Source organism: Acipenser ruthenus, chromosome 25 (assembly GCF_902713425.1).
Source record: "Acipenser ruthenus chromosome 25, fAciRut3.2 maternal haplotype, whole genome shotgun sequence".
Taxonomy (NCBI): Eukaryota; Metazoa; Chordata; class Actinopteri; order Acipenseriformes; family Acipenseridae; genus Acipenser; species Acipenser ruthenus.
In genome coordinates this window covers 8,810,410-8,826,407 of record NC_081213.1, presented here as the reverse complement: position 1 = coordinate 8,826,407, position 15,998 = coordinate 8,810,410, and the positions used below count along the sequence as shown (strand labels likewise).

The window sequence follows — 15,998 nt, the reverse complement described above, 5'->3', positions numbered from 1 at the left end:
AAAACAGACGAAAAGCTGGACGTATTTAATCTGTTTTTTAGAAGACATTGTTGACTGGTTTCACAGACCTCGACTAGAACGAGTCTAGGATTACCTTACCTAAGATAACATGAGGTAGTTTAAGATTAATGCTAATCAGTGCCAGTGAAGCCAGCCCTATAAGTGCAGTTGCTGCTAACAGGTTCCGATGGAGACAGGACTTATGCCGTTTAGATGCCGCTGGCTCTTACACCTATAAAGACCCCTGGCCTGGGTTATATATCTAGGGCAGTTAACTAGAACTTAAGAGAAGCTACCAAGAGTGAATATTCATGCGGCAATATCCTTAATATTGTTTTAGTAGTGTCTCGAAGTATCTTGCCTGTTGCTTTTGTGCGCTGCAGTTTAACAGTGTGGCCACTAGATGTCAGTATTCCCTAGGCCCTGACAATGCGCACAAGCAGACAGGAAGCAAGAGCTGTTTGAAGGTCTAGGCATTGACCTAACTAGGGTGAAATTACCTTTATTCAAAATACAGAGTAAGTAATAGTGTATATGGCACTAGGGAATTAATTAACAGCTACTGGTTTTTAATCAACAAGAATAACCAAGAAATATATTAAAGACTAGTTTTAAAATAAGACATCAAGAAATAAATGCAGGACGGATTAACTGTTAAAAAATACATTCATTGATTTATTTTGAAACACAGCATCAAGTCTTTTTCAAGGTAAACGAAGCCCCCCCCCCCCGCACCTGTTTTTCCTGTGTGTGCATCTGTCTGTCTTTGTGAGAGTGTTAGTCTATCTACTATATGTGTGTCTTTCTTCATCTGTCTGTGCCTATAGTGTGTGTGAGTGTCTGTCAGACTGTGTGTGTGTCCATCTGTGTGTGTCAGCCCTGAAGGAGATGTGTGTTCAGTCTGTCCTCAATCCAACACAGCTCTAAAATCAAAGAGTGTGTCAGCGTGTCAGTGTCTCAGCTGAGCCCCTCTGCCTGTGCTCAGTCCCTCCAGCTCAGCCCCAGGGTCTCTGCGATGAAGCTGAAGATGTGCGCCTCCTCCTGGATGGCCTTGGCAGTGGGCTTGCCAGCTCCATGCCCGCTCTTGGTGTCAATGCGGATCAGCAGGGGCTGTCTCTGGTCGGGGCGGCGGCCCACACAGTGCTGCAGGGTGGCTGTGTACTTGAGGGAGTGCAGGGGCACCACGCGGTCGTCGTGATCCCCCGTCAGCAGCAGCATGGCGGGGTAGGGAGGCGCGGGGCTGGAGGAGAGGGGCAGGTTGTGCAGGGGGGAGTACCTGAGGACACAGGGACAGTGTTAACAAACTGCAGTGTTGCTGGATCAAGACACTCATAACTTTAAACATCGTTCTATGAATGATAACCAGTATGAAGTCAGATCTGAATAATTTACAGCACAGGTTTAATTATAATGGGGTCTGTTGTAATGATGTAAACTATGGCAGATCGAAATACAAATTAATGCTCTGTGGTTCAGCTCACGGTTATCCTGCCTGTCAAATGTAACCCATTATTATCCTCGGAGCCAAAAACAAAACAAAACAAAAACGCTATTATCTTTATCTTACTGGAAAGAATTGACCTTGAGTCTATGAGATGTGGTAGGCCAAATCTATTAAAAATCAATTCTAGAAATAATATCTGTACCACTCTTCCAATAATAATTACAATGCAATTCATTCTTTCCCACTTAGACTGTGGAGACATGGATTACTGCACTGACGGATGCACTAGCCGAAACATGATCTCTGATTGAGTGTTTGAAGTTGAATTGCATCCCCCTTCCAATAAGAGACTCACTTGATGAGCCAGTGGAACTCCTCCTCGTTGTCGGAGCAGCCGTAGTCCGTGGTCCAGGCGTGGCCGATGGTGAACTTGTGGAACTTCAGCATGTCCATCACACCCACCTCCGCCACGGCGCAGCCAAACAGCTCCGGACGCTGGTTCACACAGGCAGCTGTCAGGCAGGAAAACCAAACACCACGGGTTCAAATCTGCTCACATATCGCCATTCAATCAAAGGCGTGCTGTATACTGCACCTCTGTTTAATGTTGTTTGCCCAATTATTGTACCTGTTTTTTTACATTTTATTTAGAATGTCCCATTATGTTCCCTGATTACAGCTACTCCCTACAACAGCCCAGCAGAACTGAAGGTCAGTGAGTGTCCTCCGATCCCCAAGCCAATCCCCTCTTCACACCCAGCTAGCAGCCCCTGGAGGACAAAGGCCAGCCCTGCCGGTGTCTGCTTTGAGCTCACCTCTCCCTGCTGATTTTACCTTCCTAACCCACATGGGCACCAGAGCCAATAAAACGCTCTGGAACCCCCAGTGAAGACCAGCAACCTGGCACAGCCAGGACACAAAGCTCAATCCCCTGACTGTATGACTAACCCTGAACATCACACAGCTTTATCAGGTAAGCCATTTGGGGGATCCGAGAGACTCTTTTCTAATGCAATATTTTGATTGAACCTATTGGCTAATTTGCCAATCTTTCATACCTCAGTGGGCTCAAATTCAAGTCACAAGAGGAAATAGAAATTTCTTGAACAAGGCATCCCATGTCTGGCTTGTGAAGCAAACTAATGTCTGCTTTGCAGCTTAACAGTTTAACTGCCATGATATAGTCTAGAAATCTATCCTTAATGTACATTTTGTCTGGTTAACAGATGCTGAAGAAAAGTGATAGAAATGCTAATATCCATATTCAAGTAAGTTGGAATCGTTCAGCATGGTAGCATCTTATAAAACTCAATGAACCCTTTATTTGCAGATCGCCTCGTGGTCATCTATTCAGGTGTCACGTTAGGGTCTCATACACTCGCCAGACCCTGTGGTTGTCTCTTAAGAAGCATTCCGTTTCCTTACCAACCAGAAGCCCTCCATTTGATGCTCCGTTGATGGCGACTTTACTGGCCGTGGTGTATTTCTCATGGATCAGATATTCAGCAGCACACTGGAAATCATCAAAACTGTTCTGTTTGTTACCCAGGCAACCACCTAGAGAGGGTGTCAGTCAGGGAAATCAGGGTCAAACACCAGCAGTCATATTCAAAAGAAATAGGAATGTGTCTTCATTGTGTGTGCAGCATGATTTTGTTTGGGGGTATTTGTGCGCCTTTGACGAGAGTCTTGTCATTTCTACTCTAATTGTCTCGTCATTAAAATATTGTTATAGGGTTTACAGGGTGAAACAAAAAATACTGTGGTCTCCCAGTCTTTATCTGGCCACGTGGGGTCCTGTTTTGATCTTGTTGGATGTCTGAAGTGACTAAGAACATGTGACACCTATAATGCCTGTTTTCAGCTGCATACCTTTGTGCCAGGTCTGCCCGTACTCTCCTCCCCCGCGGATGTTGGTGACGGCCAGGATCCCACCCAGGTGTCTCACGAACAGCAGGTAGGCAACGCTGTAAAACAGCACAGGTGAGGGGTCACTGCTGACAATACAGAGGCAGCAGCTGAATGCATAAGGTAGGTAAATCTCTTGTCAGAAAGTCAGTATGAGATTAAAATCTAAACACATATTATACACTTTTAACATGTAGCAGATCCTACTTTTGAAGAAGGGGCGATTATCTATACAGTAAACGGGGTCTGAGTGGGGTAATGGAAAAAGTTTCTCCAGTAGACATTAATCCACATCTCATAGACTTGGCTGTACAGATAAATCGGTTTTTCCAAGTAATTCCCTTTAACAGGATTTGTGTCGGCCAGTATGAAATGAACCCATGTGAAGGTCTCAGTTAGCACTCCTTCGATAAGTTGCACGGTGGGGGAACTCGGATCCACAGATCTTTAAGGCTTGGCTGTGGAACTGACTTGTAGTAGGGCTGGATGGAGGCTTCGAATCCCCCGTAGCCGTACAGGAAGACTGGGTGGGAGCTGTCGAGCGTGATCCCTGTCGCGTGCACCAGGAACATGGGGACCTTCGTCCCGTCTCTGCTGGGGTAGAACACCTGGAACACAGATAATCGGGTCACTCCGTGTCCGGGGCACCCAAATGCAGAAAGTTACAATTGAAAACGTTTTAACCTCCCCGCTTTAATGATGTATTCGTCTCATTTGAGATCTATGTTTGGGTAGGAACTGGGCTTCAGCAGGGAAGCACTAGTTGAAAGTGTTCAGTGTTACCTGGACAGTCTGGTAGTCCGAGGGGTCGAAGCCCTTCACCTCCACCTGTCTGAACACTGTGGGCTCCGGAGTCTCTGAGGTCAGGTCACAGTGGTAGATTATTCCTATAAAAACACACAGCAGGAGTACTTTACATTGTGCACCTCTATGTGGGCCAGCCCTTATAAGAGTTTGGTGCTTTTGCAGCTTTACCATGCGTTTCCCCATAGATCTACAATGCATTTACCAGAATTTACCTTGTTTATTAATATACTTCACCTTACCTCTCTGGTCTTCACAATGCTTCCCTATGCTTTCACTATATTGCAGCAGTTTATCAATAGCGTTGTAATTGAAATATCTGATTATCCTCAATTAAAAGTTCTCAGCACAATTAAAGAATGACCAGTAATACCCTTAAGCAAACATGGGCAAAGATATTGGATTTGAAACCTTGGTTAGGACTTCTTTAGGAGACTAGTTTCTAGTTTTGTAAAATGAAACATTGCTTTTTAAAATAAAACCATGGGAGTTATTTCGGGACTCTTGCCCGGCCTTCCTCCGTGTGTTCAGTACCTGGAGTGGTGAAGGAGTTGAACTGATAGAAGAAGTCTGCGTGTTTCTTTCTGCTGCTCACCCCCACCACAGTGCCCACAGCCAGGGGCAGGGTCCTGAGGAACTCGCCTGTTCTCAGCTGGTGCAGCTGCAGCACGTCTTTCACGTCGTGCAGGTAGTTCACCAGCAGGAAGCTGTAATTCACACAGGCCACGAAGCCTGCCACCGAAACCACAGCGCTGCGTTAGAATGCTAAGTACTTCTCAGTGATTCATTAATCCATTCAGTACCGAATGAATTGTTCTTTGAAAAAATCACAACACAAGCTGTATTTATGTAATTTGATACATTCTAAATCAATCATTCTGGCTACAAACTGCTGCGTCGTATGTTGAGGACAGTCATAGATGTGTCTGTAATCAGAGCAGTGAAAATTCACACTGGCTATGAAGCTCAACACAGAGAACAAGGAGCTTTATCATCACAGTTAAAAATGCTTCACTTTTTTTTTTTTAAATGAGCCGTCCTCAAATGAGTATAACGGAACTATCAAGCTGAATTGTTAAAAAAAACAAACAAAAAAAAAAAAACGATACAGGTATTTTCTGAACAAGTAGTTCTAAATTATTTTAAATTATTAAATAACTTTTTTGAATTACTTATAGAAATGCATACAAATAAAAAAGACAGCACGTATCACCTGTGCAGTTTGGAAGCACGTTAAAACAAACATGTATTTTCATTAAAAAAAAAAAAAAAGATATGAGGTCCTAGAGGTGTCCAATCACGGTCCTGGAGGGCCATTCCAATCCAGGTTTTACATGTAAAATGAGATAATTAGCTACTTCAGGGTCTGGATGGAGGTTGAATTGGTTCAAAACAAGTTCGTAGAGGGTTGAAACAAAGACCAGGAGTGGAAATGCTGACTTTGGCCACCCAAAGATCTGTCAGCATGTCTTACTTTCAGTAGTCACTGTTTCACTTCCTAGATCATTGCACCCCAGCCATGACTAGAGCATGTGACCTGCTATAAAATATTCATTCATTAGAGGACACAGATGGCAGGCTAATGACAGGAAAGAAAGCTGCAGGGAGGGGAGAATTGCACTCTGCTGGTGAATAGATGAAGAAGAGCTTCTTAAATATGGTACCAGAAATATATATTTTATAATGAAACAGATCAGAACCTTTTTTTGGCTAAACCAGCCATTCCTAATACCTGGCTCTTACAGAGCCATACAGAAATATCACCAAGGGGGGAAAAAAATGGACTAAAAAGCTGGCGAACTGGTAGACTCTAGATCGAGGGAACACAAAGCCACTTTGTGGCTTGGAACTTGGTTTCAGGAGACTGGGTTTCAGGCCACTGCATGGGACACCAGGGGAAACTTGGGATTTGATAGAGTAAAGTTGCCTTAGACTGTGTTTCCCTGTCTCTTAGAGCCAGATTTCAAGCCATTATTCCTAAAAAAAGTGGCTTTGTGTTCCTTCAGGTACATTTTTACTGTACTTGCATTTACTTAAGACTATAGATTGCCAGATTGAACGAGATCCTTCAAAAGAACCATATTGTGGAGCCGTGAAATAGGTATTTTCTGTACCACTCATAGTGAATGGGCGGGCGTGACAGGTAAGAGTCATTTCATTAGCTGGAAGCTATATTCCCTGTGCATGTATCCAGGTGAAAGGCCAGGAAGTCTCTCTTACCCAGGACATCTTTCTCGTGCTCTGGGATCAGTGTTGTCCACAGAGAGGGGTCTGGACTCTGCAGGTCAATGTTGATGAGACGGTATCGAGGAGCGAGCAGGTTGGTGCGGAAGGTGAAGGCACTGCCCTCATTGGTCACGTAGGAGTACTGAGCCTCAAAATTATCAATGAGCTTCACCCACGGCAGAATCCCTTTAAGAATGTGAGAGAGGAACGAGAACTGAGATGCTATTGGTTTCATACTCTCTCCCACTAACAAGATATACTGTAATACCACATCAACAACAATGCACATTTCACAAGGATCCCAAAGCGCTTCACACACGCAAATGAACAATTAAACAGTTACATTCAAAACAGATTTTGAGTTAAAAATGTGGTTTTAATTGTTAACCAGTAATGCCGCCGCTCAGCTGCTGCAGGTCACAGTACCACAGCCGATTCACCGGCTCGCATCCCTCTGTTATGGACAGCAGCACGTACCGCCCGTCGTCCGACACCTAGGATCATTATAGATGGAGATGAGTGCATTTACAGAACCGCAAATCATGTTTATCCAGAGAAATCGCTTGGAATGGAAAAACTGTTCAGATTTCTTTGAAGGATGTCTTTCGGCTCACCGTCGCGCTACTGTGCCACTTGGGGTGATCAGGAAACTCTGCGACCAGGATGTCCTCGGATTGGCTGGTTCCGATCACATGGTAGAAGAGCTTTTGATTGATATTGGTGGTGGTCTCAGTGCCTGTTCACAGAATACAGAGGTAAAAGGATTGACCAATTCAAAGATACAGGATTTTTTAATTTTTTTTTTTATAGTTATAGTTTTAAAAAAGTTATGTATTTATTTATCAAGACAAATCTAAAACCATTTTCTACCATTTATTATGAAATGTCTACAGAAGTAATCAATAAATGTGGCCCTGACTTAGGGTCCTAGTGATAATACTGCTAAGAAAAGGTTTGATTTGCCCTCCTTTGAATTGGGACAAGTGATAATGATGCTAGTGCTAAAAGGAGGTGAATTGTAACGCCTTGTTCATCATGGCTGGAGTACCGTCGGCTTTGCCCTCCTGCCGGGGGTAGCAGTTGTAGAAGACTCCTCTGTCATCGTGAGTCCAGGACAGGCAGCTGAATTTCACCCTCTCCAGAGTGTCGGGCAGCTCCTTCTGATCCGCCACCGTCATGAACTTCACAGTGACCCAGTCCGAGCCACTGCCACTCAGCCCGTAGGCAAAGCACTTGCACTGCTCCGACAGACGCGCCACTGCAGACACACACACACAAGAGGGGGAACCCACTCAGACAAATCACACTGGTTGTGCTGGTCTAGCTAACTGGTGGTGCTGAGCATTGGTTAGTCAGGCCTGTCTGGGACTCTCTCAAAGCAGACATGGTAACTGATTGTCTGCTCCTGCGTGACACCACTCTACTTATTCCACCAGTGACCTTCATGACACATTAGGGGCTGGCATTCTGTTGACATCAACTAGAAACAAAAATGTGTTTTTCAACGTCTTCATTCGAGATTCCACTCCAGCCTCCAACCAGTTTTCTTAGGGCAAAGTGAAGACCAAAATGCAGTGGAAGAGCTGTGTAAAGTCATACTCCAGATGGTGAGAAGGTGGTAATGTGGGATGAAAATGTATTTGGAATCGTAGGAGAGTAAAATATATTGGTAGAACTTAGGGTTAAAATGATTGGAAAGTATAAAGCATGTGCAGAAATGTACGGGATGAAAGATGGTACACAATTAACCACGGTCACCTTGTAAAAGAGGTTGGTTAATGGCTGACTGCACTTGAATGGAGTAACAGCTAAAGGGCTCAATTCTATTGAGAATTAGAAAGATACAGAAACAGACTGTAGTCACGTATGTCCTGAGCTCATATGGTATAAATACCAGGCATGGAGGCGACACAGACAGAGAAGCCTCGAATACCTCCAGGATCATCGTGGACCATCGGTGATTCAGTCTGAGGGATCTCTCCAGGGGTTCAGGTAATCTGATCAATTGCCTATCTCTGTTAATACTCATGGCACGTATTGTTCAATGTAGAATGTAATGTGGGTATTTGGAACTAATAAATGGTTAACATTGTTCCCATTTGAAACATGGTCTGGTCTCATCCTTATAGCGTAACCCAGCTGTTAATTCCATGCTTACCTTCATTCATAAACCTATAATGGGTTGAGCACCCCCCCCCCCTCCTCCACAAGCTGCCTTACTTTTCAAAGCCACAGTCCCGTCTTCAGAGAGCCGATTGGGGTCAAAGAAGACCTGCGCCTCCCCTTGGAGAGAGTCCTGCATGTACAGCACATGCTGATTCTGCAGCCCCTTGTTATAGAAATAGAAGTACCTGGAGGGAAGGCAGTGCATTGCAATTAAAGGGACAGCTCAGTTAGATTACATTTCCAATACTTAATAAAGCATGCTCGAGCCAAATAGGTATGCTTTCTGTTACTACTTGCAGCAGTGTGGTGTTAAAAATGAGACATTCAGACTCTGTTGCAGCTTAAAATGAAAACAGCATTGTTGAAATTGATATACATTTGTCAAATCATAAAAGGGAAGGGAATTTTAAAGCAAAGAAAGTATTAGATCCAAATATGTGAAAATCTTTAAAATCTTTCAGGAAATCTTTCCAAACAGAACCTTATCTTTCCTTCTGTATGGCCTGTTGGAAGACAGTGTTGTAAATGGAAGACAGTTTAGCTCAGGGTAAGAAAAGCAAGTAAGGGGTTAATGTCCTACTACAGTTTCACAGACTCTCAAGATTAATGCTAACTGGGTTGTGAAACTCAGGGAGAGAGAGCTGTTTGAATGATCTAAACAGTGTCATGTTCTAGAGCAGCTGCTGTGATAAGCAACTGAATAGACCCTCTTGATTTCCCACTCAGAGATTTATTTCTGAAAGGATTTTGGCGGTGCTGGGCTGTACCCACTTGTTCCCTCTCTTGTAGGGGCAGCTGTATTTGGGATAGTCATAAAGCTCAGTCAGTCTCTGGTGAAACTTCGTCCCCACCGCACACTTCTCCAGGAAAGGCATGGTCAGCTCATTCTGGGCCTCCACGAACGCCTGCAACACAGAACACACAACACATACAGCATGTCAGCTGTTCGAAGGAATCCAAGGTATGTTTGATTGGCCCTGGATATCACTGTGGTGACATTTCTCAACTTGGCAGATCAACCAGGAATGGGTGTGTAATGGGTAGTGTGCGATACACTGTCGTTACGGATTCTGCCCCCTGGTGGTGAGATGAGAGGAGGTTAAAAGCTCCAAAACCTTAAATGCAGACGAGCCTGGCTCTTTTGCATAGTGGTTAAGGTGCTTGCTTGTGGGGTCACAGGTTCGCACACAGCCACCGCTCTGTTACAGGTGCATGACAAGGGAATCCACTCCCCATACTTCGGATGGGCTTCTCTACACAGACGAGGCAGTGTGGTTACAGCTGATCACCCTCCACACCTCCCTCTCCCTCTCCTCCCCTCTGATTCCTGGATCTCACCTTCGTCTCCTCACTGTCGGGGTCCTCCAGCCACGCATAGGGATCTGGGATTTTCGTGCCGTGGTAGTCGTCAATCTGCGGATCACACAGCAGACCATTGAAAAGTGATCTTAACATGCAATACATTTAATAATCAAATCTATTACTGCCAGGTCTACACAGCATTCTGGAATATTTGGAAGTTTCGTCATACCAAATAATCATTATCAGGACAGTAGAATTAGATTGGTTCTGTGCTGAGAGGCAATGATAGCCCAAGGGAAGTGACAATAGAACTGTCACTGGTGCAATTATACCAGTGTCATATTTTGCCATTCCAATGCAAACGGCTAATCCATTGCAGCCCTATGAATTGGTACCATACAGCATGCAACAGTATCAGGAGTACTACGCAATACGTGTCCCAAATCCTATGCTGCTATTGCTGTGGCTTGCTTATAATCCTGCTATTTTCTTAGATATTTCTTACTGAGATTATAATGGGATCTTAATGGGATTTTTCAAACTATTAACAGTTAATTAACATAAAATAGCTGACCAGGCTATTAGTTTATTTATCTAATAAGTGACAAGACCATGGAACAAGTTAGATAAGTATCTTAACAAATAGCCTGCAATCAGCTATCCTGTTTATACCATGTGTATTTTATATAAGGGAATGCATTTAATTTACTTTATTTTTGTAAGAAGTTCGCTATGATTGGGGCTTCTGATTTTCGGTTTTAACCGATAAAAAAAAAAAAAAAAACGATAAAACACCGCCGATACAAAAAAAAAAAGAAAATCGGTTTATAGTCAATAAACACCGGAAGAAAAACATGGAAATGGTTACTCAGTTAAAGTTGACCATCCATTTCCCATTAAACAAACCCCTAAAAACTAAATTTACCAGTGCAATAGCAATGTCCCTAGATGCTTCCTGACTTGTATGGATTTGTTCTGAATCTGCTTGTGAGGTTTAATACGAGATTACAATCAGGAATGGAGACTTGTTCGCTGGATTTAAAGATGTATTAGTTAAAATACTGAGGATTTAAAACAATTGCAAATTGTGGCGAAATATCAAAAAATGCCCACACACAAAAGCCCTAGAAGAATGTGCCGGTAACCGTAACTAAGGATTTTGTTGTGGAAGACATCTAGGAGAGAAGGTACAATTTAGGTGTGCAAGTACTGTCGAGTTACTATACATATTGACAGAAAAAAACGCCCAAGCATTTTGAAAAGTAACCGAAAACAATAATTTCATACAGTATATAAAAAGTGAAAGCCCCGGAAAAAACTCAAAAATAGCTATAAATAATCACCGAAAAATGAAATTAATAAAAAACAAAAAACAGAAGCCTTACTTATGATTTACAGGGCCATATTTCCCGAAAAGTTTACTACAGTCTTTCACTCCTGCCTTTTGAAAAAATAAAATACTAATGGACTTAACAGAACTAGTATCAAACATCTATGTAATGTAAATGAAAGTATCTTAAGCACTCTCAAATTGTTTTCTCAGTTTTGTACATAACTGTTGAATTTTAACCTTTAAAAAATAGGAGTTTATTAAAGACCGGAGTAAAACACTTTGAAAATATGGCCCACTGTAACCTAGCAACCGCCTACAGTTCCTGCTGGGCGGGATTTGGGAAGAAAGTTTCCTGTAAGGATCCGCAACAGAAGGAGGATCGGAACACATCACAGCGCTACAAATCATTCAGGTTATATACATTGCTATTTTTCTGAAGAAAATTAAATTCAAATAATTCTCATGTGAGCAGGTCAGCGTTGGGGTGTGTTTTTTTGTTATTTTATTGGGTGCTGTTTTTTTTTTTTGCTGAAAAGTTACTGTGACAAGCTACAAGAGTTATAAATATTTTTTATCGAACAGTCAGTGAGGGGGTTTACATTTTAAACTCTGTAGTAAAGATTGTTAAACGGTCATGTTTAAGATGCCCAAGTTATAGCCAATACAGATAATCATGTAGCTCTGCCGTGTGTCGTGCACAAGACCACACAATGATGCGTCTGCTTTTCCTCTGAACTTTAACACTGAGGCAAAACCAACAAGTCAAGTGGATTAGTGTGTCAACCTAATCCTTCACGATAATTATAGAACTGATCCTAAAACGTTTGGCTACTGAAATACATTTCTGCATTTCCAGCGACCGTCGCATATAAAACACACATACAGGAGGCATTTACTGTTATTACTGCCGTGAATTATGCACTTAAGGATGTTTTTGGCCCACATTACGGGGCGTTGTCATTCACTTCTTGACAATGCGGAGCACACATTCAAAAGCAGAAGGCTATTCTAAAATAGCAAATATTACTTACTATGCTTTCATCTCTCCGGGCCTCTGGGTATTTGAGCACCATTTTTACTTGTAAGTGAATGAAGACGTTTCGTTTTTTCTCCCAGGCTACATGCACCACTACAACAGTAGCTGCTTGCAAAGTGAAAGTGAAATTCAAGTTTTCAGTATTTGCAGGAAGTCTCGCAAAACAAACGGATTTATTGTCTCATATATACTACTTAAAGCTGCAGTGTCCTGCAACCCGGCCGTTTCAAGCTGAAACCAAGGGGCAGTGAATTGGTTTGTTTCTACTGGTCTGGGCACCACCTTTAATGAATCATAGAATAAAACACTGATCAACTATAAAGACTGTGTCAAAGTGTGAGCTCTGTTTATTGATAGGGTCAGAACTTTAAACTGCGACACGGAAACGGTTCATTTTTACTAGACAACAATGGAACATAAGTAAGGAAATCAAAGAATACAGCCGTGTATCAAAGTGTAAGACTATAACTCCAAATCTACTGTCTCTATGCAGCAAAAAAAATAATGAACGCAACCTCAACATGACAACCATGGTAGATCAGTGTTCTCTTCAGCAACATATTTACAATGCTTGGTTTTTAACCTTCAATGAATTTTGCTTTAAGTAGTGAATGATGGAATTAATATAAAGCCAATTTATGTATCCAGGCTGTTTCCATTCTCTCCAGCTGCAGCTCTTCCTGTATTCACGAAAAGAAGCAAACACAAAAATATAAGCCCATTTAAAACTGATTGGATGCCAAACCATTTCAATATCACTTCAAAAGGGACTACAATAGCAATGGACAGTTAACTTTATGAGGAGTTCTCCGATAATGGGGCAATAAGCATTAAAACACAAAAGACCTGATACAAATAAGTCTGTTTCCTATGCATTGTATTGCAACATTTCTTCTCAGTACACATGCAACACTTCTGTAGTTTTGATTTATTGTGCATATTAAATCAAACCACTGGAAAAATTGGAACATTGTCAAAATAGGCAAATTAGTGATGGTCTAATTTAATTGACCACTTTAATAGGCCACATGCAGTTCATTTAAAATAGTTAGAGAAAAGGAACACACAACCACAAATGGCAAAATGCATGAATTGTTTAAGATGTCTAATTAAAGCATAAAGTGGTCTAACATTTTCACACAAGTGCCTATTGTTTCTATATCACTGATTACTAACTGAAAGTTGAAATTCTCACACCCACCGGCATATGTCGTTTATAATCTAGCCGAGATCATGTAGTTTCTTGAAATGGAAAATTAATTAAACTACAAATCCAAATTGTTTAAAGCTGAAAAAATGAAATCACTAGAGAGTGTGAATCTGTAAAACCAAATAAACTCTGCAGAAAAACAATGGTCTTCCCTTGATTATGCTGCCATCTCCTGTCAGAAAAAAGTACTGCAGAGCATGATTTAATACACAATAAATGAGGCGAGCAGCAGATTGAGCTGCATTGCTTTATGAAGGAGTTTAATCCCACATTCTTAAACAAATCATACATTATTTGAAAGTTGGTTGTGTGGGCTTTAAGGTTTGGCTTGTTGATGTGGTCAAAACCTATGCTGTAAACACAACTGCCCTCTGTGATTTTATATTCAGCATGGAAGAGAATTACAGAAAAGTCATGTGGTACAGGCCTGTGCTGTAGTTTATAGACCTGTTAAAGGGTTCATTTTAAAGCATTTTACTTGAATCAAAAAGAACAATCCTTTCTGGTAGACTTTCTGTCAGTTTGGTTCATGTGCAATATTCATGAAACTTGTGCTGACCGGTCAATGCCAGCAACAGTCTGAACAGATAGTGATTCCTCCTGAAATGCATGCAAAAACAAGAGCTAGTCAACCTTCGAGGGCTTCCCCCAGTGCTGCCCCTCGCAGTCAGTCTGCAGTGCTAGGAAATGGATAATGCTAGCACTTTGTTTCCGGTGTAGCGTGCAGGACGAGTTGTACGGTCAGGAGCTTTCTTGCTCGAATCGCTCCCAGTCATTCTGCATTGGTAATAAAGGGGCTTCCTTACCTGTGTTTGTTAACATTGTGTTCATGCTGAACCACATTTCTACAGCTTACGTCCTGCAGTTACCCAAGAGCAGAGTTACCAGTGATCAGGGTTTGTTGTGCAGAATCCAGACTATTTCATAATAACTTACTGGCAGAACTCCAGAGAACAATGGAATTTGATTAAATACCCAAAGTGGCTTTTACACCAGAAGCTATAGATCCTGGCTATGTGTCAATTTCCAAAATTCCTGGAAAAAGGTGCTTCTGTAGAAGAGAGATCTCAGAGTTCAGGCGAATACAGAATCAGCCCTTGCTTAATCCTGTGGTCAGGCATTAGAATAGTTTCTTGAACATGTTGGGAAACTCAACCTAAACCTACAGTAACATGCACAAATACACGAGTAAACTTTTGTAAGGGGAGACACTAATATTCCACTTGCTGTTTCATGGTGTTTGCAATCATTCTGAGTGGGTCTGGCTTCTGTTGATCCAATACTGTGCTATCATATTTCTCTGCCTATACCTGGCTTTGAGCTTGTCTGGAGATTCCAAAGTGCTGGAACGGAACAGCCTCCCACTATTTATTAATTAGTGTGTATTAGAGCTGCAAAACCAAGTGTTCGGATTGAGATCTCCATAGCAAGCATGGGCTGACACCCAGGTCAAGGTCATTGCTGTTCAAATTAAAACAATTGAGGAAACAGCTTGCTTGAATATGACTCTTACAAAGGTTTACCGTGGTGTTTTTGCACAGCTTTTTTTTTGCTGTTTTCCCATGCTTTTCCCCATGGTTCAGGGATGGCATTAAGACTCCCATTGAATAACAGTTTGATCCATTCCTGGTTTTACAATGAGATTAATAGAACACATCTGAGCTTGTTTCCTATACACTGTGGCTAATCAAGCTCAAAGTAAAACCTGGAATGGGTGAAACTGCTATGGAATAGGGGGTGCTTACATCCCTGTGGTACTATGCATTTAACCATAGTTTGATCTGGTTTGCCACGTTTATTAATATGCTTCACCTTATCTCACTGGCTTTTACAATGCTTGCCTATGATTTACCATGCTTTATTACACTTTGCTATGCTTTTAGTATGATAAACTTTTATAAGGGGATTGCTGCTTATCTCAGCCTCTGTGGAGGGCAGCGATCAGGAGCAGCTGTTTCTTCAGTTGTTGTTTTAGTCAGAATGGTAAATAAGCCCAACCACAGAACCTCACGTGAGAAGATGGAAATCCAGATAATTGACTAATCAGTTTGTGCAGCTCCAGTGCGTATTACGTGGTGACAAAGTAAAACAGCATTATCTGTTCTTGGAGTACATTGCAATGTTTCAAGAAAAGAAACCCCCAAAGTAAATGTTACATGCAAATGAATGCTTTTATTACATGTGGTGCCCAGGGGAATTCTGCCCTGTGCATGGCCCCAGTGATGTAGGTACATTCCAAACTTTCAGTGTTTCTATTATTAGATTACCCCTTGTAAACTCCCTTTGACGATCAATCCATTGGGTCAACCATTTTGTCCCATTTTGCTGTAGCCTCACAATTAGACCCGCAAGTCAGTTGAATCTGACAATGTGACTGACAAAGGAAATTCAATGGACTTTTCCCCAGCTAGTTTGAAAAATATGACTTCAACTAACTGGTAAAAATGTGACTTACTTTTTCAAATCCACAATGAGCTTTTCTTGACCCCAACCCCCGCCCCCCCCCCCCCACGATTAACTGTGAAGCACCGATATTAAACTACTGGTTTATTACACTTTCATCTTTCAG

The 15,998-nt window shown here is 42.0% G+C and overlaps 1 protein-coding gene and 1 long non-coding RNA gene across 2 annotated transcripts; one reads left to right on the top strand and one right to left on the bottom strand.

Annotated features, from left to right (window-relative positions):
- Window positions 1–654: 654 nt before the first annotated feature.
- Window positions 655–12,490, bottom strand: LOC117414061 (prolyl endopeptidase-like). The gene is made up of 15 exons (XM_059000044.1): window positions 12,215–12,490; window positions 9,887–9,961; window positions 9,320–9,453; window positions 8,603–8,733; window positions 7,431–7,640; window positions 6,997–7,118; window positions 6,771–6,876; window positions 6,377–6,568; window positions 4,691–4,888; window positions 4,136–4,239; window positions 3,824–3,960; window positions 3,317–3,411; window positions 2,870–3,001; window positions 1,800–1,956; window positions 655–1,276 (listed from the first exon to the last, which is right to left on the bottom strand). Exons 1-15 carry the CDS (start codon window positions 12,254–12,256, stop codon window positions 982–984), a joined length of 2,130 nt encoding a protein of 709 aa, XP_058856027.1. The 5' UTR covers window positions 12,257–12,490; the 3' UTR covers window positions 655–981.
- LOC131701524 (uncharacterized) lies at window positions 1,951–7,572 on the top strand. The gene is made up of 2 exons (XR_009308857.1): window positions 1,951–2,417; window positions 2,775–7,572. It is a non-coding gene; the product is annotated as an uncharacterized LOC131701524 (long non-coding RNA).
- Window positions 12,491–15,998: the final 3,508 nt, after the last annotated feature.

Coding starts and splice junctions, on each gene's coding strand:
- LOC117414061 (XM_059000044.1), bottom strand. CDS start 12,256: ATGGTGCTCAAATACCCAGAGGCCCGGAGAGATGAAAGCATA. Junction 7,641..8,602: donor CGGGACTGTGGCTTTGAAAA/GTAAGGCAGCTT, acceptor GTGTGTCTGCAG/TGGCGCGTCTGTCGGAGCAG. Junction 1,277..1,799: donor GAGTTCCACTGGCTCATCAA/GTGAGTCTCTTA, acceptor CTGTGTCCTCAG/GTACTCCCCCCTGCACAACC.